Raw genomic sequence first — 27135 nt, forward strand, 5'->3', positions numbered from 1 at the left:
CAAGTATTACATGTTGTTTTCAGGGATTTCACTGTGATTAACCCTGAGAGGAGAACAAAGGCCAGCCTGGGGAAAGTAATACCTAAGAAACAAGACAAACAAGCTCAGAATGAATCCTCGTCACCACTCCTCTACAGAACTTGATGTCTCTTCATAAAGGGAAGTTTTGTGTCCTTCTTGTGCAAAATGATTTTCTCTGCCATTCAATTGTTTCATTTTCTTTTCCTCTCACTCTGTGCTTGGTTTTCATTCTTGTTTCTTTCTCACTCAGTGAGCTGTGAGCCTGGTGGCCAACCCTCTGCCAATTATAACAGAGGACATTTGAAGGCATTACAAACTGTTATCATGCGTGCTTTTATATTTTTTTAACCTTAGTTTGCAAAGCAGTAGTCTTGAGTAGTTAGAGTCAAGACTAAGTTTTGCTGGCAGCTCAGGATGTTATTACTAACAGGTTTACATTTGCTTCCTGTTAAAGGGCATGAACCATAAGAATGATTTTTTCTAACACGGATACTTGAATATACTTGGCATATTTGAAAGCCTTTTAATAAATGTTCAGCTCCATAAAGCTGTCTCATCCTCTTTTGTGTTAGATGTTAAAGGTTATGTGTTTTTAAATGCAAAACTCAGCTGATCTCATTACTGGACTATTAAGATTGAAGACACATTGTTATTTACAGTGTATGTCTGCAATTTATAGTTGTTTTTATTGATATGAATAAGAAGAAAACTTTTTAGTTGTTTACTGTAGCATTTACAGTAAGAAACTGTTCATGTAGATTACAATAGCAACTCTCTAAAAATACAATATATTACTGCAGGCCTAGCTACAGTATCAAACTGTAAACCTCACATCCTACAGCAGAATAGTGTAATAATTTTTACTGTAATTAAATTACAATAGTGAAACTGTAAAAAAAACAAAAAGTAACAATCCCAGAAATACCTGATGTGTCTTTGCCTGCAGTTGTAGATCAAAGTATGTTGAAAATGTTCCAAGTTTTTTCATATTCTAATCAGGGATGTCTGATAAATCACTGGGATATACAGAAAAAAAAGCATTATATTGATTTAATTTGGCATAGTGGGTGTAATTTTCCAGATGTCAACAGTGAAATGTAGCAATCTTCAGTTTAGACAAAATCTTATTAGAGCTGTGTGAGCTTCAAAACATATTTAGTGATTAAAAAGATCAGCAGTCTGTAATTATCATCATTCACTTCCTCCATTTGTGGTTATGAGATGACACAGTTTGGTCTGTGACTTTCATCTGACATTCACTTTCACGTTTTATATTTGTCACAAGTTTAGTTTTTCTTCACCATCTAATGATCATAAAAAATAAAACCACAGAGAAAGTGTAAAGATTTAGTCTTTGTGTTGTATTAAAAAGACATATCAATCAATTTGGGAGTAAAAGCAGGCCAATTGTTTTGCTCATTGTAAGAATTAGGTGCCTATTCTTGACTAACATGTTACATACATTACAATGGGAGGCTTGTCGGGAGCTCACATGGGCTTCTTTTAGCAGCAATATTATCAGTTTTCACACAATCTCGTTAAAACTGCCTTGAGCACAATAAATGTAATGTTCCACATCTGTCATACGTCAGTCTCTATGGAGCTGCTCCAGAATTAATGTCTTGATGACACTGTGCCCTCAAGGTGAAGCCCTACATTATCTCCTCCATATAAAAATGAAATAAGACTTGATTTTACATTCAGTAAACAGAAAAGCAGTGACCACATAACTGTTGCATGAGCAAATCAAATATTGTTTTATTCAGATTTTTTTTCATCCATACAGCAAGAGTCAATTATGGCAACAATAAAATGTGCATAAACAAATCTGAAGACAGAATAGTACATTATTGTGTGGCAACTGTTAGCAAATACGTAATTGGTGGTTGCACTTACAAGTAAAAAGCATTCAAAGCGTACGTGTGCCCCCAGCAGGGAAGAGAAACCTTGGTTTCAGCCAAGAGACTGAACATCTGGTTTGGAGAAAATGGTGCTTTGGTTCTATAGCGACTATACAGCAGCCTCGAGTCAGACATATGTTGATGTCGACCGACGTCTGTTACATTCATTTCAATGACTAATTTGCCAAATGTGCATTTGGTGTGGCGAGCCTTCACCTGCTGAGTGCACAGCTATGATAGCAGGAACAACTTCCCGTGAGTCAGTGTCGACTGTAAATATATGGCTATGAGAAAGTATCTGGGGTGGATGAGTGCTAATATTTTACCATTCTTTAAATAACATGTTTGCTTGGAAAATGTTTGATCACACAAGAGTAAGATGACTTGTTTGTTGAAGTATTATTTCTCCCCACTGTGGATGTTATCTACTGTATGTATTATTGTGTATTCTGTAATCTGAATGTGTTATCTTTCCTTACATAACTACGCAGTTTCTTTTGTTTACGTGTTTGTACTTTTACATGCAGTCAAATCAAACTATAATAGAATACAAATTTTGATAGATTCATGTATCAACTGTACCATGGGAGCAGCAATACTGCATGACCAAGTCCAACAAATGATATATGGGCATCATTTGAGGGGTGAAGTTAGCATGACATGGGGATATCTGTTCCCCTACAACATTCCCTGGCAATACTAGCCACTGATAAAATAAGACAAACAGCGCATAGCTTTCTCTGAATGCATTGGCCAAGAAACTAGTGCCCTTCTTTGCAAGCAATTTTTTAGCTGGTCTTCTAATTTAAGAATTTAAATTAATCTAACAAAATTCCTTATAATTATAGATCTTTTTTATTCAAAATAATATCTCAATATGATACACATTTTTTCTCTGTTCATTTGACTATATACAGAAGTGCAAAAAGTCAACCTTCGTCCCTTAGGTTAGAACTCATCATCTGCAGCATTTCTGACTTCACCAGTCCGGGAAAGTCTTTGCTTTCTCGCTCCTAATCTCACTATCCACCAAACATCCAAACACCCGTCAATCTCACTGCTCGTTTTGGCCTGACATTCAGGGCAAACTTAAGAAATATTCAAACAAAAGTACATATCTTTTTGAAATGGATACAGTAGAAAACAATTTTTACTCTAAAACATGGACAATCTATATTTCGATACAATATATTTTCAAACATGATCTTGACTTAAAAGTTAAATGTAATTTTAAGTTGGTTAAAACGTTAGTTTTTTGTCTACTCAGAGATGCTGCAGTCGCAGCAAATTAATTGATCTCATTCCTTGTATCAAAAAGGTCTTTCATCAACAAAATTATCTGATAATATAACATCAACTGAAAAAGACATCCAGCTATATGAATGAAGTGAATATTTAAAACTGACTCAACACATTATCATTTATATGGTTTGAAAAAGTTATGAATGTCATACTACCTCAAAATCTACAACGGCTATATCAATGTTGTCAAGTAATATATAGTAAGGCAAAAAAAGAAAAATCTACAACTACATATCTCAAATAGATTCAAATCCTTAAGTAGTACATAACACATAAGTTCAATGAAATTTAAGAGAGTAATTGTTACTTTTACATAGAGAGAAAGAACGAAAAAAAAGATCATAAGCGGCATGTGAGGGAACTATAAAACATCATTGGTGTTCTTTACCTGCGTGGTGATTGAAAGTACATTTGATTGGGTTGGGACCCATTAATTGTAATCTAAGGCTTTGTTAGGTACATTACAATCGGTAAAGACACACTACACACCTTTGTGAAAACAGAGAAGGGATGTGATCATAAAACTGACAGATGAATGAAAAAAGATAAACATGTTTCCTTAATTGTTTAAGAGAGATGCATTTGTAATCCTTAGCGATTGAGAGAAAAACTGTGCTTTGGTTTCCGTAGTCAGATCTGCGAGTGAATAAGAACTCTCGTGTTTTGCTTGGAAATACAAATTAATCCTAAAATTAAATGTGTTGTATTTCGTCAAAAGTGAAAGTTCACTTGGTTATGGGTGGTGAAATTACAACAGGGTGACCAGACAAACAATCATTCAAGTGCACATGTGGTTTAAATGACCTAATAGACCTTTGGGTCTGTTGTTTTGAATTCCCATCAACACATGGCTCAACAGTGCTTCTTACAAACACAGTTTTAGAGTAGCTCCTCTTTAAAAGAAGGGAAACAAGGTAACGCAATGTCAGTTGAAGCTACACCCTCTTCTTCACCAGGCTTTAGAGTCGATGGACTATAGCAACAATTTAATCCCAACAGACAAAAACAACACTTACTCTAGTCTATGAAAAGAGGTATGACAAACTTTAGAAAAAACCCTCCATTTTTGATTTCAAAAGAAAAAAAGAAAACATCCAAAAAAAATTTGGCGAGAAACCCATTTCTAAAACTGATTAATTAAATGAAAAAAAAAAACGTTAAAAAACAAAACAAAACACTCACCATGGAGATTCTAAAAACAAAACAATACAAAAAAGAGCCATACAAAACTTTTTACCTTCGGTAAACAAATAACACTGCTGAGATAACACTCTGGTTTTAGCTGTATGGCCTTGATGGCACATGACAAGGTGAGAAAAGCTAGCCTGGCTGTGCTTTCAAGGTACACAGGTATGTTGGTTTACCCAGAACATTCATATGTCCAAGACCCTCATTTCAACATCTAGTTTTACTAGTAGCCGTAAAAACACAATACTGTACATGCCTAATTATTTTGGCGAATAAAATTCCTGTTAAAATTATTGTGCCTTTATTTCAATTCAAATTCAAGGTGCATGTTTGCATTTCACTTGTAAACTATGAAATATGGCTATTGATTAAAAAATTAAACAGAACAAATAAAAAAAAAAGGAAAGAAAAATCTTGGTCTACTAACGTACCAGCACGGTATGTCGCTTTATGCAACCACGGTCTTGACCTTCTGTGCGTGCAGTAATAATAATAATAATAATAATTAGAACGAATTGAGTGCTATGATTTAGTCAGACGCAGAGATGTAGTGTGAACATTTCCCACAGAGGGAAAAACACACTGACCCCGGCACCAAGATATCCTCTTCTCTCGGCTGGACGTTGAATTTGAGAACAAATTCTTCTTGACGTTGATATGTGGGAAGATGGCACAGATCATGTGTTGCACCCTTGATGTTTACACGTGTGATGAGACCATCGCCGTGGAGCGGCTAAGAGATGGCAGACCCTCCTCGTCCCATTGCTTGACATTCTGAAGGTTATGTACATAAAGGCTGAACTCTTTTGGCTTGGACGGTGCCAGCACACATTCATTTGATCTGTAAGAGATGAAGGATTTCACACACACAAAAAAAAACACAAAAACTGATCACAAGTTGTACTCTATGTGCACACAAAATCAAAGAACATTTAAACCAGAGATAATATGACTCATAAAAATTAAACAAACTCTGAAATGAATAGAGAGAATGTGAGGATTGAAATAGGAACTCACTGTTCTTGAGAGGAACTACATTTGAGTCAAGTACTTGTGACTACTCAGATGATCTGCAGATATTATTGGAATCTGGGGGTAGAAAACAGAAAGGGATTAAATGAAGAATCCCAAACCGAAAAACACTCTAAGCGGACGTCGGCCGACAACACGAACACTGATCAACACGTTTTAACCACATCTTCTTACATTAAGATGAGTTCTCTGCTGAAAAAGGACGGACATGACAAGATAGAAAAAGCAATTTGGCTACAGTTGTGGCACAATTTGTTCAGACGTGATGTGTTGATAAGAATCAACAGACACTTCTGGACAGCAGGGAGGGGGAAGAGGAGGATGGCGGGGAAGGGAAGGGTGAGGGGGACAAAGTGAAACTGTCAGTGAGGTGGCTCCCCCATGCAAACCTAAGTCCTCCATGTTGTTGACCTGCACACCTCAATAAAATGCAGAAAACTGGTCTTGAACCGAGAAAAGTAACATGATGATTCATCCTGCCCTTCTTTTCATTGGTAAAATGAAATTGTGCAATGTAGCTAGCTGCTTACAAAATGCCTTCAACAGAACTGAAATCAAAACTTTGCAAATATTTTTACAGACTGGTTTTATAACTTTTATGACTTAAATAATGAGTATGTCCAGCTTTATAACATGTGGAACATGGTAAAGCTTTGCTTTACGTGCTGGAAGCAGCAGCGAAAAAAGAAAAAAAGGAAAAAAAAAAGCCAAGCACCAAAGGGCACAGATAGCGACAAGCTGTGCGAATGGCTCTAAAAAAATGTGGAAAAAAACTACCTCATACATACCAATTGCATGTATTCGTTGGTAGTCAACTTTGATAAGGAAGAGTCCTCAAAATGGGAAAGGACAAAAATTGAGGTTACAATGAGGGCACACATTAAATGCAATACAGTATGTTTCTCTAGAAAGACAGATATATATATATATATATTCTAAATGTATGAAGCTACAATATGGTGCTTATCGTTAAAATGAAAACAAAATGTGTAAAAACTTGTCACAGTATGATATGTGTATACATGAATACATGTTGGACTCTAGTGTAGGCCAACAAGAGGGAGTACCGCCTTTTACGCAACCCACCCCTCGCTGTAAGACACAAGCATCCCCAGATCGTCCATGTGCATTGAAAGACAGAGATGAGGTAGAGAGAGAGAGAGAGAGAGAGAGAGAGAGAAAGAGAGAGAGAGAGATAGAAAGAAAGAGAGAGAGAGAGTGAGAGAAAGAGCGAGACAGAGAGAGAGAGAGAGAGAGAGAGAGAGAGAGAGAGAGAGAGACTGAGGCGGTAGAGGTGCAAACCTGATTGGTGGAGGCAGTTGCGAAGGGAACGCTTGTGGCAGATGTGGTGGCTGCAGACACAGAGACTGGAGTACCACCGTGCATCATGGGAACTTTTTTTGGAGGGAAAATCATGTAAGCAAAAATACACAGAGGAGCAGTGTAGCCACATACACACCAGGCAAATGAAGGAAGGAGAGAGAGAGAGAGAGAGAGAGAGAGAGAGAGAGAGAGAGAGAGAGAGACAAAGAGAGAGACAGGGAGTCAGAGAGGGATTCGATTTAACTGGTTCCCTTTCTTCCCTCTGCCGGCGCTGATAAGAGGTCTTGTGATTTGAGAACTCGACAGCTGCAGCCTACTTCCACATTTGTGTGTACTGTTAGCAATGAAATGACCAATAATGTACTGTTTTGATGAACACCAGATAAGAGCTAACTTAAAAAAAGTTCTACAAGCAATTACAATTAACATATGAATAATAAAGTGCTGATTTAAGTACATCATGGCAGAGGAGATAAGGGGGAAGGTTATAATTGAACTCCCTCAGTTTTTAAATGGTTTTAAAAGGGGTTTAAACAGGTGTCACGTTAGACCAGCCAAAAGCCAAGTTGAGAACGAGCATGAGAACGAAGTCAAGCAATTAAGTGTACATAGAAAAATTAACAAACAAAGGTCAGTTAAACTAATATAATGAATGACTACAGCTGGAACACAGGTAATATACAACATTTAATTGTCACAATATTTGTCTTTTCTTACGTGGACTCTTGTTTATGCTTCAAATCACAAAAAAGTATCGTCACGCAACCAAAACAGTGACTCTCAGGTCACCAAAACCCATTTAAAAATCACAAAGTGCTGCTGTGTCAGAAGCTCCTTCTGACACGTGCAGTAAATTTCACAGAGTAGCTTTAGCTGTGCTGGTTAGATTTTGATGGCGTGCGAGTCACAGACATGAGGTTACAGATAACTGAAGAAGGAAAGCTGGAACCTACCAACGCTGGCTGCAGGTGTCATGCACAATATTGAGCCTGCCCATCATGCAGTGCAACAGGAAGTGGATTGGATAGGGAAGAGAAATCAAAACAGCCCATCACAAGGTTCGTTAGAGTGAGGGGGAGAGATAAGGTGGGAAAAAAAGGTTAATATCTCTTGGACAATCATCAGTGATAGGAAAAAAAGGCGAAGGTGTGAACTCATCATCAGGCAATCTGTTAATCAAATGAGAGTCTAGGATCTAAACTTTTGTCTGAAGTGTAATGCATATGAATGCGTAATACATCAAGAGAGCGATAGTGTTGTTATGATTGTGACTATTAAGTATTAAACATTATATACACACTCTAGACAGAAGAGAGGAAAACAGCGAATGTGTACAGAAGCCAGATTCTGCAGCCTGCCGTTTGTTGCCAAACTGAGGCGTAAGATAACCAACCGTTAACCAACCCGTCCAGCCCTGTTCATCCCAGCTCAAGCCAAAGCCCCAGCTATGTTATCTCAGTGACCACACCATGGACACTTTAATCTAAGAAATTAGAAAACATATCTTCTCTCTTACAAACATCCATCCCTTCCTCACTCAGCCTGCATATGCTTGTAATATTAAGGCAATTAGTAGGCGGATAGATGTTCTAACTCATTCTTACTAAAAAGTGGCCATGCAATGCCATACAAAGCATAATGCACAAATTTGTTGAAGCATCATTAGTCTTTAAACTGCACAGATCTGCACTTTGAGATAAGAAATGGCACTTAATTCAAACCTTCAATAAAATCTAGAGCTTTTGACTATCTTCCTCTATCCAAAGAATTAAAAAAAACAACTAAGTTGGATAGATGGTCCACAATGTTCTGAACTGTAATCTGTCCAACCAAAGCCAAGCGGGAGCCAGGTTAGACTGATCCAGGCATCCTCTGGGTGGTCAGAGCACTAGCTGTGGTTTGCTTTTGGAGCCATACCTGATGGGAGGAAAGCAGCCTGCTGCTGAAACTGCATGCTGGCCAGGGCCTGTTGATACTGGAGCATGCCGGTGTTAAACATGGCAGAGGCCCCGTTGGCTTTCTCCAGGGCTGCCCGCTTTGGCAGGGGAGCCATGACACTAGGGGCGATGCCCTGCCCAGCCAGATGGAGGGAGGTCAGTGAGAAAGAAAATTAAAAAAAAAAAAAAAAAAGAGATAGAAAGAGAGAGAGGTGCGTGGAAAAGAGAGAGAGAGAGAAAGAGAGAGAGAGAGAGAGTGTGTTGGAAAGAGGCAAAAAACGGGAAAGAAAACAAAAAAAGGTACATAACGTTAGAGGACATCATAGAAACAGCATTACAACATCCTTGTGTGTACAACAACAATATCATCATATCATCATCAGTAGCAAGCAAGCAGCAGTCTGACACAAGTACTACACAAGCAGGAGCATGGTGCGTACTGGAGCTACTGGCTAACAAGCATTCATGTATTCATTATTTTATCAGGAAGCTTACTTGGATTATTAACTTTGTACTCCTAGGGCTGACTAAATGCAACATAAGCAAGCATTAACTATTAAAACAATAAGGCTGCTAACAAGAGGTGGAACAGGTAGGAAGCACAGAGAAAGGGAGGCTGCACTGCTAGCTCCATGATAAACTGTGTAAGCCATGTTTAAGTGATGGTTCACTCTCAGACAAATGTCAAAAATGGTCTCAGGCCAAGGGACAAAAGTCAGTTGTGAAAAAAAAAAAAAAAAAAATTTGGCCGGTGTCAATATTTACACCGTAAAGCGCACCACATGTGGATTTTATCTCGACATGAGGCCATTCTTGAGGTCTGAATATCTGTGACAAGATTTGATGATGGGAGTGAACTATCATTTGAACTGTAATCATCTGTTATGGTGGGATCACCCCTGTATGATTTTAAAGACTGTTCCTCTTAGCCCCACCCTTATCCATCTGACATGCACTAGCGACACATACATGCACACAGTTGATTTTGAGCTGCTCCACAACACTGACCACTGACTTGGACATAAGACTGAAGCCATGCCACCATTATAAAAGCTCTACTTCCCTAGCCCTCACTGACTTTTGTTAAATAAGCTACAGGTGATGAATTGATTGTGGCTCCTTCTCACAAATTCCACGTTTGAATTTGTGTTTGAGGTGACATCTATGTGAAAGTTGAAAGTTGTTTTGGGGGTCGGATGCAATCTTAACCCCCCTTCTTCCCCCCCCAAAAAGCCACAATCATTTTATCACGAGCAATAATGACAGATCAACAGGAGGAAAAACAGACATTGCACTGAGACAAAGACAACAAAAATAGCTAGGTATCTTTGGTTAAAAACACTGCTCTACAACAAAGCCACATGCCAAGCTAAAAGGTGAAAGGTCATAGTACCAGGTCAAAGGTTGCGTCGAGGGGTCGCTTCAGTGATTTGACAGCCGACTGAGTCTTAATTAGCAGGCAGCGAGCACATGATGGCAATGGGCCAATGGGGTTCAAGCGCATTAACATAAACCAGCAAGCAGAGGTGCATCATGGGGGCAGCAGTGCAGTTTGGGTATAGGTGAGAAAAAACAAAAACAAATAAAAAAACAAATCATTGGAATGCAATATACAAGGGGATAACAGGACTAAGGCATGCACAGTGTGGACACTAGCTCTACTGCTCAACAGTTAAATGATCATCAATAATCAATGATAACTACCAATCTACATTAGTTATTGTCACACAAAGATGGATGAATATAGCAATGAGAAAATTATTCAATCATTACTTCAAGTGGAATTCAGTATTTGTATAGGACAGAAAATGATATGGAAGCAACAATTTACAGGTTTCTATTTCACTGCGCACATCATAGTCAGTGTCACATTACAATGATTCACCCCAAGCTCTCTGCCTCGCTATGTCAATAAAAGCATGTAGAAAACACTTTAATCAACAGACAGTGTGTGGCTGTGCTATTATTCACAGGTGCAGTTACTGCGAGACAGGCCTGAAAGCACAATGAACCCTTTTTAATAATGTCAAGAGGAAGAGAAGTAATAGATAGGAAGCACAAAACAATGGGAGTCACAAACACGACCAGGCCATCAGAGAGAGATAAAGAGAGGAACTGACTCTCTGCTTGTGGTCTGGGATGAGATGAACAAGGAATGAGACAATCATTTGGTCACATCAGGAAGAAAAAAAAAGCTAAATGCAGTCAGTCATAATGTACCATTGTCTGATCCTTCTTCATATCATCCTGTTCTGAGCAGATTTTACCCAAAACAAACATGCAGACCTTTCACATCTGACCTTGCAAAAAGCAGAACTGAAAAAGCTACAACTAGGAACGTGAGATACTTTCAAAAAAATGTATGTGAGTATGACCCACAGAGCAAAGTCCCTACTGGGTGGCTGATTTATAGTAGTATGAGAATCATAGCCCTGATGTAAAAACGTTCTCAAAATGACTTGCTAGTCCGTTGTGTGGGTGTGAACGAGTGTGACTACGCTTGTCTAGATTGCTCACCATGGCCGCGGCGGCTGTGGCCTGGTTCACCTGGTGCTGTGCAGCCTTAATTTTGGCCTGCAGGTGTGCCGGCGGGTGGAAGTACTTGCACTTTTCCCGGGAGCACCGACCCTTGATGTAGTCCATGCACACGGTGACGGTGTTGTCGTTGGTGTCGATCATGGTGCTGTCTGCAGGGTGGGCAAAGCGACAGTCGTTCTCCCCCCGAGAGCAGTTTCCTCTCTGATATTCCCGACACACCTAAAAACAGAGTGAGATGAGAGAAATAATAAAAAGATATGGAGTTACCAACAAAATCAGCATAGTATGTGAATACAGTACAAGAAAACTCCCATATAGAACATATGCTGCTTTGTGTATTTGAGTCTTTATGCAGAATATATATCATCTATGACTCATCAAACCTTTACTTTGCCATTATAGTGGGTGTACAGTTACAAAAATCCATTAAGCTTAAAAATGCATGAGACTTGAACTCCAATTATAGATAAAACTGCTTCATAGGATCATATTCTTCCTGCTGTATAAAACATTTCAGGCATCTCTGGGCCTGCCTCATTACAATTTCCTCTTACATCAGCGCAAGATCTATGCAGATATATATACGGTCTATTTCCTGTTTAACTGGAACTGCGAGATACGTTATAAAGTTAAGGTTAGGGTTAGAATGGATATTACACTGAGGAAAGTCATGGCTTTACAGAACTTTACCTTAGGCTTATAAAACTTGAACACAATAGACAGAATCTTATGATTAAGTTCCTCTTTAAGAAGAGCTGTGATGTTTGTTTGAGTGTGAGTCTCAGACAGTTTTTGAAGTCTATATATGAGACACCAGAGGGCAGCACTTTCTTTTAAATCAGAGGTATCATGAATGTCTTGGGCATCAGCTCTGCTGTTCTGCTCTACATGTGTCAGCAGTGTATGGTTAAACGTACATAAATGTGTGCTCTATACATAAAATAAAGCAAACAGGTAAATTTATGCTTAGATTTCTGATTTTGTGGTCTGATTTGAAAGAGGAAATTAGTCTACAACGTGTAAGCCCTGATAAACAAACACACACACACACAGATGCTTCTAGACGATGTACCTTGCATTTTTTATTTTTACTTTCTTGTTTTGTAGCATTTTTCATTATTCCAATGAAAAAGTAGGCAAACAAAAAATGCTGTGCAGCAAAAATTAAGAATTATTGTCTTGATGTAAAACCTTAACAATCACTTATTCCTTTGCTGTTGCTTTACCGTCACAAGTGCCATGGAAATAATTACTGATCTCTCCGCTCAAATAAATATTCAGCAAGTTCAGGCTCATTATCTGGTATTTGTCTTAAAAGTACTTTGTGAATGATGTTGTAGGAAAGCTCAAACTGTACTGCAACTATACGACGCAGATTAAGTGGTAAACAACTCTTTACAAAGCAGTAAACTATTAATTACAAAACAACTCTGCACTCCATATCATAAACTTACGAAATACAATAGTTAAACTTCTGACAGTTGAATTTTTATTTTCCTTTAATTAGCTTCTACTTTGCATAATACTTGCTATTAATATTATGATTCAGCGCTTTCAAATGCAGTTTGGACAAGTACAATAAAGGCTGGTGTTTTTCTTCTGCTTGTTAAACCACTTGTTAACAGCACTTGTCCTGTTTACAGGCTCATTATCATCCTGGGTGACTCCACTCCCACCAAGAAAGAAATACATCATGAAATGGAGTTTATTAGAGTTTTCCTGGATTTTTTTGGAAGGAGTGGGTTGATTCTCTAGCACATAATGCATTCTCACTCCAAAACAAAATATTCAGAAAACCAGTCAGTTAGTTACCTCAAGTCTATCTGTTCTCAGCAGTTTCTGGGCTGCAGCAGCGGCAGCATTGGGGACTTGGCTGACAGTGGGGCTGGAGGCCATGAGGACAGGGGTGCTGGGCAGGATCTCTGGGGGCATCAGGCCTGGTGACACAGGGCTCAGGTACGGATTAAAGGCTGCGGCTGCAGCTGCTGCTGCTGCACTGGCGTTGGTGGCCAGGCCTGGGGTCACCGAGAACATGGGCTGGAGGTTCAGGGAGAGCAAAGTAAAGATGGCGAAATGAAATTACTGTGGATAAAATGGGTGCATAAACCACTGACTGTGAGGTTTTTGTGTGGAGAAAGAGAGGGACTGATGGTAAGACAAACCAAAAGATTGAAAGAGCCACGCAGACAGTGAAGGAGCTGTATCTGTGTAAGCTTTTACATGTATGTGGTCTCACCGTGGGCAGTAGCTGTGGTGTGTTCATACGTGTGTGTCCTCTCACCATAGGTGGTAGCTGCGTGCCAGGCATCATGGCATTGGCGAGCTGCATCTGCTGGGCCAACATGGCCATGTTCTTCTGCTGGATCAGGTTGTTCCTGCCATTGATCTCCAGTTGGGTCTTTAGGTGCGGAGGAGGGTGCAGGTACTTGCAGTTCTCCCTGGAACAACGGCCCTGAAAGAGGTACGCAGAAGTGACAACAGAGTCAGAATGAGAGATATTCTACAGGTTAGCATGGGTTCACATTGGAAATTTGGTAAACAGCTCGGGTAAAGTTGTTCTGAGAGGATCTCAGATACAAATTTCATGGCTCATGAAGTCTCTAAGTTGATGAAGCTTATTTGCGAAGTCATCATTTGAGCAGGTCTATACTGTTTTTCCAGACTAGACTGTGTTATTGCAGTACTCCATTAGTTCATGTCATCCCTCCATGTGGACTTATTAAAATAATCCAAGTGAATATGGCAGAAAACAAGCAGATCTGTATTTTTTGTTTCCATTTCAATGTTTGTCACGTGTTTGTGCCAACAAAGATTTTGAAAATGCTGGATTGTGGGGATGTGTTTTTTGTAAGAAGGCCAAATCAAAGCATGCTGCCTTGTTTATACCTAGCTCAATATCAGACACTCAGATTCACATTAGGTCTGGGCTGAGTCTAGCACTAATTGTTAACAGCTTGCCATTTCTGTCAGTCCCTGCAGGGATATGTGTACGTGTGTGTGTGTGTTTGTATGTGTGCTTGCCCCAGGAGGTCATGACTGACACTGTTGCGCTGCTCTCCAGACGTCCAGCTTAGCTACATGTCTGACTGATGCTATAAATACTGTCCACTCATATGATCCCTATATATTGTATCAGCAGTCATCCAGAGGTCACACTTCAAAGCCTTCAAATAATTATCTAAGACAGGGATCCCTTTTTGCTGCCTGCTGTGAGTATCCAATTATACCTTCAGTCTGGAGGGGAGGAGTCTAGGAAGAAAGTCTGACACACACGCACATTCTTTCACGAACAAGAATGCATACATTTCAATGCGTGCACATCGGGGTCATGCTCATATAACAGGTGGGCCACACACATCATGCAGACGTAAGACAAACACACACAAATTCGTCCACAGTTTAGCAAAGACATGTATTTACTTTCAGCCCTGTGGCACAGCTGAGCTGACTGTGGCAGCCTGTGCTTTCCCTCGCTGACAGAGCTGCCCCCCCCTGGGATTCATCTCAATACTCTGTCATGACTTCATTCCCCTCTCCCGCCTCCTTCACTTTCACTGACACTGGAGCACCAGACAGGTGCAAGAGGAAAGGGGGATGGGGGGTGCAGGCATAAGAAGCATACTTAAATCGCAGGGGCCTCTTTAAGATTTTTTTTTTTGTCCACTTGTCTGAAGTTGCTATATGAAGTTGTCATTGGATGTCTTTTTTAATATTTCAGATTGTGCTGAACAAAGCAGGTGACAGCAATAAAAATATATCTGTCTATCTATGTATCTATCTATCTTAGAGGAGACCTATTATACTTATCCAAAGCTGACGTCAACTCATGATAGATTTCTTGATTAGGTCATCTGCTCCAGGCACAACACGCGAGTTCACTGCTCCGTTTGGCATTTTTCCTTTGTTTTGGGGGTATTCATGGCGAGCCATGACTCGAGTCGAGCTGGCACGCTGTGAGTGTTTTTCCATTACACAGCAGGGCAAAGTAAAATAAGTTGTACCTGTTGGAGGTATGCTGGCCTGCAGCTCTTCATCAAACATTTCACTGTGGCTGTTTCTGCTTGTATTATTCCTCCCTGCATTATTTCTAACTGATACGCTGAACAAATAGCTCCAAATATCTCCATATCTTGTTGTGTAGAACTGTTTTTATTGAACAATAGCGACCGCTATCAATATTTAGTCATTTAAAGGTTTTTAATATGAAGCAGCAAAAGCAAGAAATGTTGGGTTTTCATCAGCAGTAACTTAACATGACTCTGATATGTCTGCCCCTTCCTAAGACTCCCTGAAGCTGGCCAATCTGAATCAAGTGGTCTCATCAGGAGGGGGGCCTTAAAGAGACAGGAGCTAAAATATGTCACAGGCTCTATGTCCTTTAGTTGCCATTCTTCACCAGTCCACCAGATGCCCTCAGACTTTTCTCCCTGTCTGTTTAGACTGGGCTGAGTGGGAGAAGGACAGATGAGATACTGTTGCTTGTTGCATTGAACCTGTGTCCTGACATTTTACTGCCTTGTTTGGAATACATGTGCTCAATTGGAAGAGCATACAGATCTGAAGTGAGATCTGAAATACTTTTGCCTTCATTTGGTTAAGAATGAGGATGTTTGTTTTGACCAGATTGTTTAGAGAATGTGTTACAGGTTAGTTTCACTGAGCTGCCAGGTTTAGTGCTTTTCAAGCAATTCACAATCTATGTGGTGATGTTTGAGTTTTTGCCCCCTCTCTTTTTTTGGGTAAAAGAATAGATCTATTTTTTGGACTTTAAGGGTTAGTATGTCACTCAGATTATCTTAGCTCTGTAGCACACAGTGAATTCTTGTTTGCATTTGGCATTTTTGGCTGGCATTTAAGGCTTTCTTGAGCCTACTTATTATGTTTTCTGGGTTTTTGGTTTTCTGTTTTTCCTCCTGTGTTCCTGTACTGCTTTTCCCTCCACATCTGCCCTGTATCAGCCTCGTTAGCTCTTCCCTGCTCCCAGTGTTTTCCCCAACTAATCAGCTCCTTCCCTGTTCTCTGTGTAGTCACCCATTCTCCATTCCTTCATTAGTTCAGTTTGTATTTAAGTACTGGTTTTCAGTTCAGTCTTGTTGGATCGTTTGCTCTGTTCTGTTCAGTTTTGCTCTGCCTGCACTCAGACCAGAATAAAGATTTATTCTTCAAGTTCCTGTTGCCTGCAGTCTCCTGCATTTGGGTCCACCTGCTCTGCTCCACTCTTCACAACAAAAATGGCCTGTTTCAGACAGAGGCTGAACTGAGGGGCTGCATAAAGGGCAAGTATAAGATAAATAAGTAGTTTCTTTTGATCTGCAAATCATGTAAAGCTACTCTAGTGGAGTCCCAGAATAAAAATATAGAACTGGAAATGTGAATAATAGGCCCCCTTTAAGTAGAGATTTTCAAAGATACCAAAACTATAACACTGAAATACACAAAAATATATAAAATGGTACAAACACCATCTACAATGTTACATTTGACATAAAAGTGCAGTCTTACAAATATGGCATGTTTGATTTTACTATTAGACTCACTATGTGTGTTATATACCTTCAATGTAGCAATGGTGCAAGCAGATAAAGAATATGTAACATTTCTATACTGTATGGAAAAATGTGCTTAAAAGCATGAATAACTTTGACTTACAAAGGAAATTTAAGTACTGCATCAATAGATTGAAGCAACATTCAACAAGTGTATAACTTTCCATGCGGAGGTAAAGGTCTCCTGTTAACATACAAGACTGGCCAGGCTGTATGCAAAAGAAAGACTAGGCCAGCATTAGCACACGGACATCTCGGGCAAGACATCCTTTTTCAGCACATGTATTGGCAATTTCACAATCAATAGCCACAGGTGAGGTTAATTATAGATGTCCACAACTGGCACAACAGGTCTATCCCAGCAGGGGGAGCCACAATCACATGATGTAGGTTACTAAAACATAAAACAATTTATAAAAAATAAATAGAAGATACAAAAACAAAAGGTAAAAAACAACACATATTGCGTTCACTTCATAAGAAACAAGCAAATGAAATCTCCTCATCAACCCATTGGGAATGAAGGTACCAAGGGAGTCTATCCAAGGTTGTATGCAAACTATGTGTACATAAGCTGAGCTGGCATTCAGAGGAATTCTGACACTGACAGAGGTGAGTTTGTCATGGATGTGTGTGAGAGGAGAGGAGCTGAAAGCAGGCTCTAATAGCACTCATCCAGAGAGTGACAATGGCATGCAGTGTGGGGAGGGTGAGAGTGTGTGTGTTACGTGAGTGGTGAGTGGGAGTGTGTATGCAGAGGGGGGTTAGTTGCAAAGGCATGAAGGATCACGTTGCATTCACCCCATATGACCCTTTCCGTAGACCGCTGGATTCACCACTGCAGCAGTGTGTGTGTGTGTGTGTGTGTGTGTGTGTGTGTTAAGGTGGGAGGGCTATGTTTGAGAAATAAACATGCGGCTTTAACTCCTGCTTACTACATTTGCCATTCTGCCGAATCATCCAAAGTGAAAGCCGTCTACCAACATCGGCAGCCATTTTGAATAAAAAAATCTGGTCCCAGAAGAGAGAGAAAGAGAGAGAGAGAGTGATAGTGACTCTGTGGCGAGAGCTGGGCTGCGTCAGGGAAATTTTAGAACTTGCAGAAGTGAGTAGTGTGGGTCATGACATGCAGGGAGGAGAGAGCAACGGAGATGCAGCCAGAGGGACGGAAGAGGAAGACGTCGCCCCTCACACCATGTTTGTGACTGTTATTGTGACATCAGTGGCCTTGAGGAGCAGCTAGAGACGGTGTCCACGGCAACAGAGCAGCCAGACACTCCCACTCAACAACACAGTGATTCCTAGAATCTTCCCGATCACTGACAGGAACTCAGCCGATAACTGTTCCAAGAGAAAAGGGAATCCAGACGCCACCTGTGTGGGCCTTTTTATGTCTCTGCTGTTAACACAACCATCACCAAAAAGCAGATTCTCACTGCAGCTGAATGATATATTCAACATTTCTTATTGCTAACCGTCTCTTTTCTCTTCATTGAGGGTCCACGAACTGGAACTAGAATTACATTATCTTATTAGAGCGACACAATTTAAAGGTAATTATGCAAATTAAAAATTGGATGTGCTACGGAGACCCATAGAAGGCTTCAAATCACATTTTCATGGCACCGTGAGAAAATACCTGATGAGAATGTGATTAGGGAATAAACTGATTTGTCATCGCTCCTGCTTATGCCAGAAATGATGAAAACAATGAGACGAGCAGCTCCAGAATGATTCATCCATGCCACTAGCTGATTTCCCCCGTGTCAGGTCAGGCTGGTGAATGTGGTAATAGTGCAGTATTTTGCATGTATTTGTCCTCATCACCAAAGTATGTTTCTGAAACAATCTATTTTTGTTTTTACTTAGTTGGCACTTCCCATTTTGTGTGTGTTTCTGAGCAGCTGCCTTAAACATAACAGCAAGCTAATTATCAGTTTTGTGGCAGGCTAGAATTACAAAATGACAAAATTCAAAGATAAATAATACAGAGTAGATTATATTAAATTACTATTAATATTACATACTATTAAATACTATTAATAAAATACTAATAATATTACTAATTGTTTTACTATTGGTACATTTAAGTGTCCTGTGATACAAACAAATCATATCTGACAGTAATTGCTTTGATATTAGATTAAATATCAAATTGTTTAAGATCTCTTGTGGGAAGAGAATGTATTTTCACTGTTCATTGTCATTCACAGTTTGTTTTTTTTAACCTTCATTTTAAACGATAATTAAACGATAAAATTTAATAAGTGCTCAGTTTTGCTACTGTACAATAATATATGATGTTATGCATATCTTCAAAGTGTGCATCTGTGTCAGCACCGTTTTTCTCCACGTGCCCCCACTGCTCTACTGAACCTTCCCTGCCTTCTCCAAGTTCAGTCCAGGCTGTGTTTATATACTAATATGAGTCTGTGTTTCTCCTGGTGAGATCAGACTTGCCAAACTCCAGGCCAAACTGGAAACAATAATCCCGCTGGCTACCGTGCAGTCTGATTGATGATAAGTTGCAAAAACATGTCCCACCCTGATCGCCCTCTTTTTCTAACTCTCTCTCTCTCTCTCTCTCTCTCACCCCGTAGACACACACCCTGCTTTTGTGACTGTGTGGGATTTAAACAAACAATGAACCAATGTATAAAGAATGCTGGGTGGGGCTGCATCCCATCCTTTCGAGGAGAAGAGATGAAGCATGCAGCGAGATGAATCAATGCACATGTGTTTGTGAGAGGGGAAGAGTGAAGCTGTGCAGAGGTGAAGAAAAAACTGGTTTCTACTTAAGGGAAACAGCATAATATATCCAATAAACTGATAGTTCTCAAGGTCTTTGACTTGTGATCTTTTAAAATGAAGCTACACCTACTGCTACACCTTCTCAAAGTCTGCATAATGTTAATGAGCTGTTAGCAGTTTAACCAGTATTGTTTTTTTCAGATAGTTTTATTTGAATAATTCATAGAGGCCTGAGGAGGTATAACTGCCCACTAGTAATAAAGCATAGAAAAATAAAAAACTGTGTAGCAGAAATATGCTTTTTATTCTGGTTGCTACACTGTAAAACATGTCACGACCCCTCAGATCTATCTCAGATCACTCATAATTCCTTGAGCCTTAGGGATTAAAAACATGGAAAATGATTTATGTTTGTTTTGTATCACTGTTTTGAAGCCTTGCATATTTGTATCCTGCATATATCACCACTTTCATCATGCACTAAAATCACAGATACGCTTTATCCCAATCTGCTTTCCTTCCCTATCTTTGATGGTCCGGCGTTGTGGTGTGATGTTATGGTGTGAGACTCAGTTGTGTTTGGTTGTGATGTGAAGCTACACTGTTCTCTGCCCTGCGTTCCAGTGACTTCTGTCTAAACATACACAGAGATGAAAGCCCTTTCTCCTCACACACACACTGTGAATGATGCTTTGTTCTGCTGGAGAGCAGCAGAGACTCAAAGGACCAGACCCAGCGGTTGGTCTCTTTGTCTACCGTGTACTCAAATATGACATGAAATATAAAACACATGAAGTCAGGCCAATATATTGACAATGTGCAGATCATTTTACTTGGCATGTAAACTGAAATTTCCTGAAAGACAGTGAACTAGCATGCAAATTACTGACAACACGGCAGTCCAAAAACTATATAAGAATATGTAGACGTGTTGGTGTCTTATCTTAAGTAAACTGGCCTTCATTAAGCTACCAAAAAAAGTAATCAGCTATTCCCAATCAATAATACCCCTATACACTAAAGTACAATTGATTTCCTTTCTGTTTTTAGTCACTTAATGCAGCATTAAATTAGCAGCAAAGTTGCTGAAGAGGGTGAAGAAGACATCAGGGATCTTATGTGGCTGTTTCTTGCTGTGGATTGCATTTCTATATCAGACTATGAACACACACACATACCCTTGAGATTATGTCTATATCTCCCTGCTGGGACTCACTGTACATAGTGTATCCGTGCTGCGCAGCTTAGTGGTCAGGGAGTTGATGTGACCAGTGGGGCTTATGGAGATGTGAAGGAGGGAGGGAGTGTTAATCTATGATAATAGTTACAATATGCCCCCGGTGCCGCATTACCACCCTCACCAAACAACGACGGAGAGAAAAGGATTACAGACTGGAATACAGCTACAACACAGACCACACAGAGAGCGATAAAGTTAGCCAGATAAATAGGACACGTTTGTGGGCGATATTTGGGAGGGAAATTTGAGTGGATTTCAGGAAATGATTTAAGGAACTATGGTGCGAACTGCAAATGACAGCAGACTGATGTTTATACGTGAACCTACATATGTATGCGTCACAGCAGCATAAAACACAGACCTAGCTATTTACGTGAACGGACTACACACATATGCACACGCAGCTCTACAGCATGAGTAATTCACACTTGAGAGGGTGTTGGTTCTCAGAAATGCCTCAGGTCAGATGTCACGTACACAGGAGCCCTGGATCCAAACTTAGACCTCTCTGTTTTTTTCCTGACATCCCCCTGCTCTCTGTCTCTTGCTATCTATTTTCACACAAACAAACTTTCATGTGACTTTATTTACGCCAATTTTTTTTTTTTTTCTCCACAGCCTCTGTTCAGTAGGGCAGAGCTTCTTCTCCTGTGAGGGCTAACTTAAAGTTAGTCCCACACTTTTCATTATCAGTAATAACATAATGATCGCACAGGTATTGATTTGAGCAGCAGCACTTCATTAAAGCCATCCAGTACTCGCAGTGTGAGTACGCGGGGCGGCGTGAGAATGTTCATTTAATCATCTCCGAGCTACACTTCCCAGTGGGAGAGAGAAAGAAGAGTCATTGCGTAGAAATCACAAGGTCCAGGCGGCAGTGAGGCGTCAATAACGACTCTGTTGTTTCTGAAATGACTGAGGTGTGCTCTTTTCTCGGTGTTTCACAAGCTGAAGATCAAAGCCTGCCATTTATCTTCATCAGCCATTTCAAACTTAAAAATACCTAATCTAGTGACATGCGAGACTAATGGTTAGATTACGCTTTTAGTGCCTTAACTCTTTCTTGAACAGAAAGTTCTTCTTAGAAATCATCTATAATAATAGTAAATGTACTTTTACAATTCCTCACTATACACACTTGTGTATTTTACAGATGTTTTTATTAAAATCATTACAGGCACATGCTTTAAGGTGAGCATTGAACTGCAGTCCTAAATAAAAAAAATTAAATAAAAATTCGATGAAATTTGTTGTAGAGAGATTAAAAAAAGAGGGGAAAGTGATCATAAAACAGACGTTATAAAGGCACACAGAAAGATAAGAGAAAGTATACTGTATGCTTTCCCCGTCTCTCTGTCTTTCTCATCTCTTTTATGCAGACTGCATTCTTGTTTCTACAGCTTCAGAGTGGCAGCTATGCAATGCGTCTTAAAACTTCAAAAGCTGAAAAAACTTTAGAGACATGTCACTACTCCTTTTCTCCTTTATACACCTGTCTTTGATCCCAGCTTTCTGTTCTCCCTTTCTAACCCTTACCACCAGCACCATCTGCACAGTGTTTGATTCCTCCTCAGTTCTGTGACACCTGGATTGTAGAAACACACACACACACACACACACACACAAAAAAGTCTCTTCCATCAGTGGTAAAGTAATAACTATGATTAATTTGGTTTGCAGCTCTAACAGATTTAATCTGGCATGTATTATGCTAATCTTATCTCAAAGACTGTAATCCTATCCACAGCTCTAATCCCACTGTCAACTGGCCTAATCCTGTTTCTGCGTGCGATTATCTCCTTTGGACTTGGCACGAGCAGAAACAGGATGTTTTCACCCTTTTTCTTTCTCTCTTCCTGTAGTATGACAAGCGATTTAGCCTAATATTGATTCTTCATAAAAAAAAATTTCTTGAAAAGTGAGAAACAAATTGACAGTGAAGTAGGATCATTCAATTTATTTCTGAGGCTTTTCACTTGCCTCACAATTTATGTACAGATGTTGATATCCAGACAGGAGAGCATTAAGAGGAATGAATGACTAGATTATTTTCTATCGTATTAGGACTATTGCAAGTTTCTTAACAATCTATATTTATTATCATTACAGTTGTCAATAAGTGAACAGTCTGAATATCATATTTAACGGGGAATAGCTACAACAACCAACATCTAAACACTGACATCCAACCAATGAGCCTCAAGTCCAGTCAGGAAGTCCTGGATTTTTAACTGGTGATACTGATCAATCCATAAGAACATATAATAGTAAACCAGTATGAGAACAAGATGGAAATGTCAGGTGCTGAGGCATAAAAAAAAATCAATCATTACATTGCCGTTATTGATCATTTAGATATAACTGACTAAAGCTGTTCCATTAAGCATTATTTGTTATTAATGCTAATGATACTGATGCTATGTAAAGCAATATATTGTGTAGTTGCTGCCAGAATGAGTAAGAGACAGTTTACATGGTGCATAAAGTGTAAAGACAGAGTAAAGCAGTTTGTGTGTGTCACTTGAAACTAATCAGGGCTAACATTAATTGGACCTCAGGTGGTTTCGCTGTTTCAGGTCAAAAAAACAAGGACACATGATGGATCCTGATTGGCAAAGATGTCGACAACATTGGCTGTTGATAACAATTTACTAGAGTTTTAGCTGAATATCACATAATGAAACTTGAACTAGGTTTTATGGAGCTTTGTAATAGAGTTTATTCCCCTCTCCTTATAAAGAGTATTGAGAGGAATCAGGAACAGTGAATCAAAAAAAAAAAAAAGAAAAAAAAAAGAGAAAAAGTACGGTAATTAAAACCAACGCCGTGGGTTTGACAGGCCCAGACACTGTGTTTCTGAGAAGGAATGCATTTAAAAAAAAACAAAAAAACAAGATAGTCGCACAGAGAGAACAACTGAGCGAGAGAAAAAGAGATGGACAGCTATCAACTATGTTTTTCCTTGTTGCCTCACATTTTCGTGCCTTTCACAACTGTCACCGGCAGGCATATCATCATGTAGCTTCTGGCATCAGCTCTTTCACGTTCGGCAGATAAGGGGCAGGGTAAACTTGACTGACGGACCTAACAGCTGGCGAGAAGGAGGGGCAGCCTGAAAAGGTGTTGAAAGAGTAGAGCTAAGCGTCTAGCTGTGCCCTCGAGCTCCTCTATCACCTGTCTAATGGGAGGATAATGGGTGATCTCACTGACTGGATATGTGACTGCATGGGAGAGGTAATGAAAAAAAGCCCACAAGAAAGAAAGGTCAAAAAAAGAGAGAGTCAAAGACAGAGATGGATTGATGTGATTAGGAAAAAATTAACCAATTATAAGGCTGAAGGTACATTGAGACTAAAAAACCTTTTCACCCCTTATCATCCATCCTTTTATTTCCCCTTAAGTGGCTTTAAATTGGAAAAATGATCTTATTCCACATTGTCTGACAGTATCATATAGCTTATATTCTCTAGTAGCTTATTGCAGCTTTTCATTGAAATTATATGATGTTTGAATTGAGTGAAATATTCAAACCCAAGACTCCATGGGCTCTATTCTCCTGAAAACTGTGCACCTGTGCATGCACCTCTGCCAACTAAAGCCACAAAAAATGGCCCTGCATCTGTGATAAGAGGTTGTCAGAGCAGGTGTTAATGCAAACGCAATGCCAAAGTGCCAAAGTTAGCACCAAAATTGCACTGTGCCGGTTAATCAGCATAAACACCGCCTGAGCTGCGTCTCTCCTCCCACCTCAGTGCAAACATATTCATTTGGAGCCAGGAAATTATGAAACAGGCGCTGACACACACACACACACACACACAAAAAAATGTGCATAAAGACGAAGGGAAAATAGAGCCGCGTGTTTTCTAATGCAGTGTCATTTCATGAAATGGGCATACATGTATTCTAGATGTCATGCATGTATTGCAGTGTATCATTTTGCACACATTTATCCAACATTTCCAAATATGTCAGTAGGTTTATACATTTTCTGGTAGAACAGGGGTTAAAAGTGCTTATGACAGAAATGGTTGCAAGCTTGTTACCAACATTTTTGTTGCACTCACTTTTAGTTCCACCACCAAATAAGGTGGTTTAGATAATACAGTAGGGCTGCAACTAACGATAATTTTTATTGTACTTGAAGTTGAAGTTGCCACGTTCCCAAATATCAGAAATTACTTTGGCAAGTACAATTTTATCAGATAATGGCCAAAACAACAAAATTAAGGCTGAAGTTGGAATTTTGATTTAATAGCACTTTTGATAGCTTTCACAGCCTGGTTAAATGTTCCAATAGAGCTAATTTAAATGCCCGAGTTGTCAGAGTTGGTGCAGCAGGACCATAACTTAAGCAGCATAACGTTTAGCTTCAAATTCCTATGTCACAAACATTTAAAAGGTGATACTGTAGCTAAGCCTATGCAAAGTTGGTCTGAATGATGTGTTTAAGGAAATATAGATGAGGGCTGATTCTTTTTTACAGTACGTGTGGTTATAAAAAGCTTTAGTTTCACAGTGTAAAACTTCCAGTAAATGACAACGCTTGCTCTGTTGTCATATCCTGTCTTAAATAGCTGCTGGAAAATCTACACACTACAGCCAATAAACATCTGTGTATAATAAACACCTCGACATAAATTCACTGATACAAACCAAGTGACATCATCAAGTGCCCATTGACATTTATGTGTCTGCTTACTGATTTAGAGTTTTAGATTATGTAACACTGCAATCTTGGCTTCGATATCTCAGTATTTGTAGTAGTGAAGCAAACAAACCCTCAGGCTATGATATGAGGTTTTATGGTATGTCTGTATGCTGAGATGGAGAGAAAGAGAGAGAGAGAGAAAGCGTGAGGCTAGAGAAGTAATCATTGTATCAGTGGTGTTATAAAGGGACCCAGTGTGATGGGGGGACAGGGACGGCTGACACTGAGAAGAAAAGACAGGCTGTTGTCGCTAATCTTCCGTCACATAAGCTCACAGACAAAAAGCACAGCCGCGTTGATCTGACAAGGATGTACGCACCATAGAAAGAGCAAGCTAAAGAAAGTCTCAGTGTATGTTTATTTTAGTGTGTGTGTGTGTCTGTGTGTAGGCCAGGATTAGCCTGGTCAAAACATAAATCCCTCTAGCATAAAGACACAAGAATAGACCGATCAACACCTGGAGACAGAGATGTTAAAGACCCTGCTTTCTAAAATAAAACCCCCCTCTGTGTGACTCAGCTTAAACCTAGTGAAACCTTCTCGTTTTAATCAGCTTCAGACACGACTGAGCACGGCCACACGGGCGACACCGTGATATAAGCAGCTCCCTTTAAAAAAAAAAAAAAAAAAAAGCTGTATCTTACGGATGACTGAGTCCTCGCCTTGTTAACTTAAAGGTGAGAAGTATTCATTGTGGATGCACCCACAGATATATCCTATTAAAAATCCAATTAGGATGGAGATTCCATGCATCGACTGCAGAGGACAGAAGCCCATATGGATCCAGGAAACGGTGTCTGTCTGAATTATAGCATCACTGCAGTACGCTCACTGGAGATTAGCGAAGCGCTACTGAAAACAAACCTTCATCCTTCATCCTGAAAACACATTTGACTTGGTCAGATTCTTATATTATAACACTGCGCACAGGTGTCCTATTTCCTTTTCTTCTCAGTGTTTTCTTTAGGCTAGTCATTTTTGGCAAGAAGCCAGTGAAGCGAGCAGTGTGAGGATCACACGTCTATGAGTGGATTTGGATTCCACATGCCCATCTGCGGCTGCTAAACACTGCATTTGGATTGTGTCTGAATGTGGCACAAATCTATTTTGACAATCCAAGAAGGAAGTTTTGGCCTGTTTTAACCTCCGTAATGCAGATAGTTTAATACTTAGTATAATTAATAATTATAATCTCATAATTTACACTCATAGGAATTTGATTGATTTAAATTAGTCTAAAATAAAAATATGCTCAGCTAAGTTACACTCTCCAAACACACCAAACTGTGCCATGTTGTTCTGGTTTATCGCAGTTCATCAACTGTTGCCTACACGTGGCCATGTGCAGTGTGTCTTTTAATGCACTGTGCGGTGTGTGACAGCAGTGTGAAATACACATTAGCCCTTTGAACTCAAACCCATATGCTAACACACACAGAGCATGATGTGTTGATTTTACTGCCCAGAGATTGGCTGGATAATTTGTTTAAAATCATAAAAAACACTGTCGACTAGCAACGCGGCTAATATTTACCGCACATGTGTGTCTGGCCAACCACCACTCACTGTTTGTGTGTGTTTAACCTGACTGTTCTATCGAGCCACTGAATATAAACAGGCTGTCAAAATATGGTCAGCAAAACGA

The 27135-nt window shown here is 39.6% G+C and overlaps 1 protein-coding gene and 1 long non-coding RNA gene across 26 annotated transcripts in view; one reads left to right on the plus strand and one right to left on the minus strand.

The window, feature by feature from the left end:
• Positions 1-1752: 1752 nt before the first annotated feature.
• The window catches only part of LOC122993349 (muscleblind-like protein 1), a 45778-nt gene continuing 20395 nt past the window's right edge, over positions 1753-27135 (minus strand). For 6 of the 25 annotated variants that reach the window (XM_044367439.1, XM_044367438.1, XM_044367437.1 and 3 more), the window contains 10 exons: positions 13479-13694; positions 13055-13279; positions 11222-11461; positions 10098-10151; positions 8685-8838; positions 7721-7756; positions 6747-6838; positions 6233-6277; positions 5430-5501; positions 1753-5253 (listed from right to left, as the gene is read on the minus strand). In XM_044367439.1, the coding sequence (XP_044223374.1) occupies positions 5445-5501; positions 6233-6277; positions 6747-6838; positions 7721-7756; positions 8685-8838; positions 10098-10151; positions 11222-11461; positions 13055-13279; positions 13479-13694 (1119 nt within the window). In that variant the 3' untranslated portion in view covers positions 1753-5253; positions 5430-5444. The remainder of the gene's footprint in view (positions 5254-5429; positions 5502-6232; positions 6278-6746; positions 6839-7720; positions 7757-8684; positions 8839-10097; positions 10152-11221; positions 11462-13054; positions 13280-13478; positions 13695-27135) is intronic. The other 19 variants (XM_044367442.1, XM_044367444.1, XM_044367445.1 and 16 more) reach the window with 19 other exon arrangements.
• On the plus strand, positions 15465-22396 carry LOC122993353. The gene is made up of 2 exons (XR_006406384.1): positions 15465-18558; positions 19389-22396. It is a non-coding gene; the product is annotated as an uncharacterized LOC122993353 (long non-coding RNA).

Source organism: Thunnus albacares, chromosome 12 (assembly GCF_914725855.1).
Source record: "Thunnus albacares chromosome 12, fThuAlb1.1, whole genome shotgun sequence".
Taxonomy (NCBI): Eukaryota; Metazoa; Chordata; class Actinopteri; order Scombriformes; family Scombridae; genus Thunnus; species Thunnus albacares.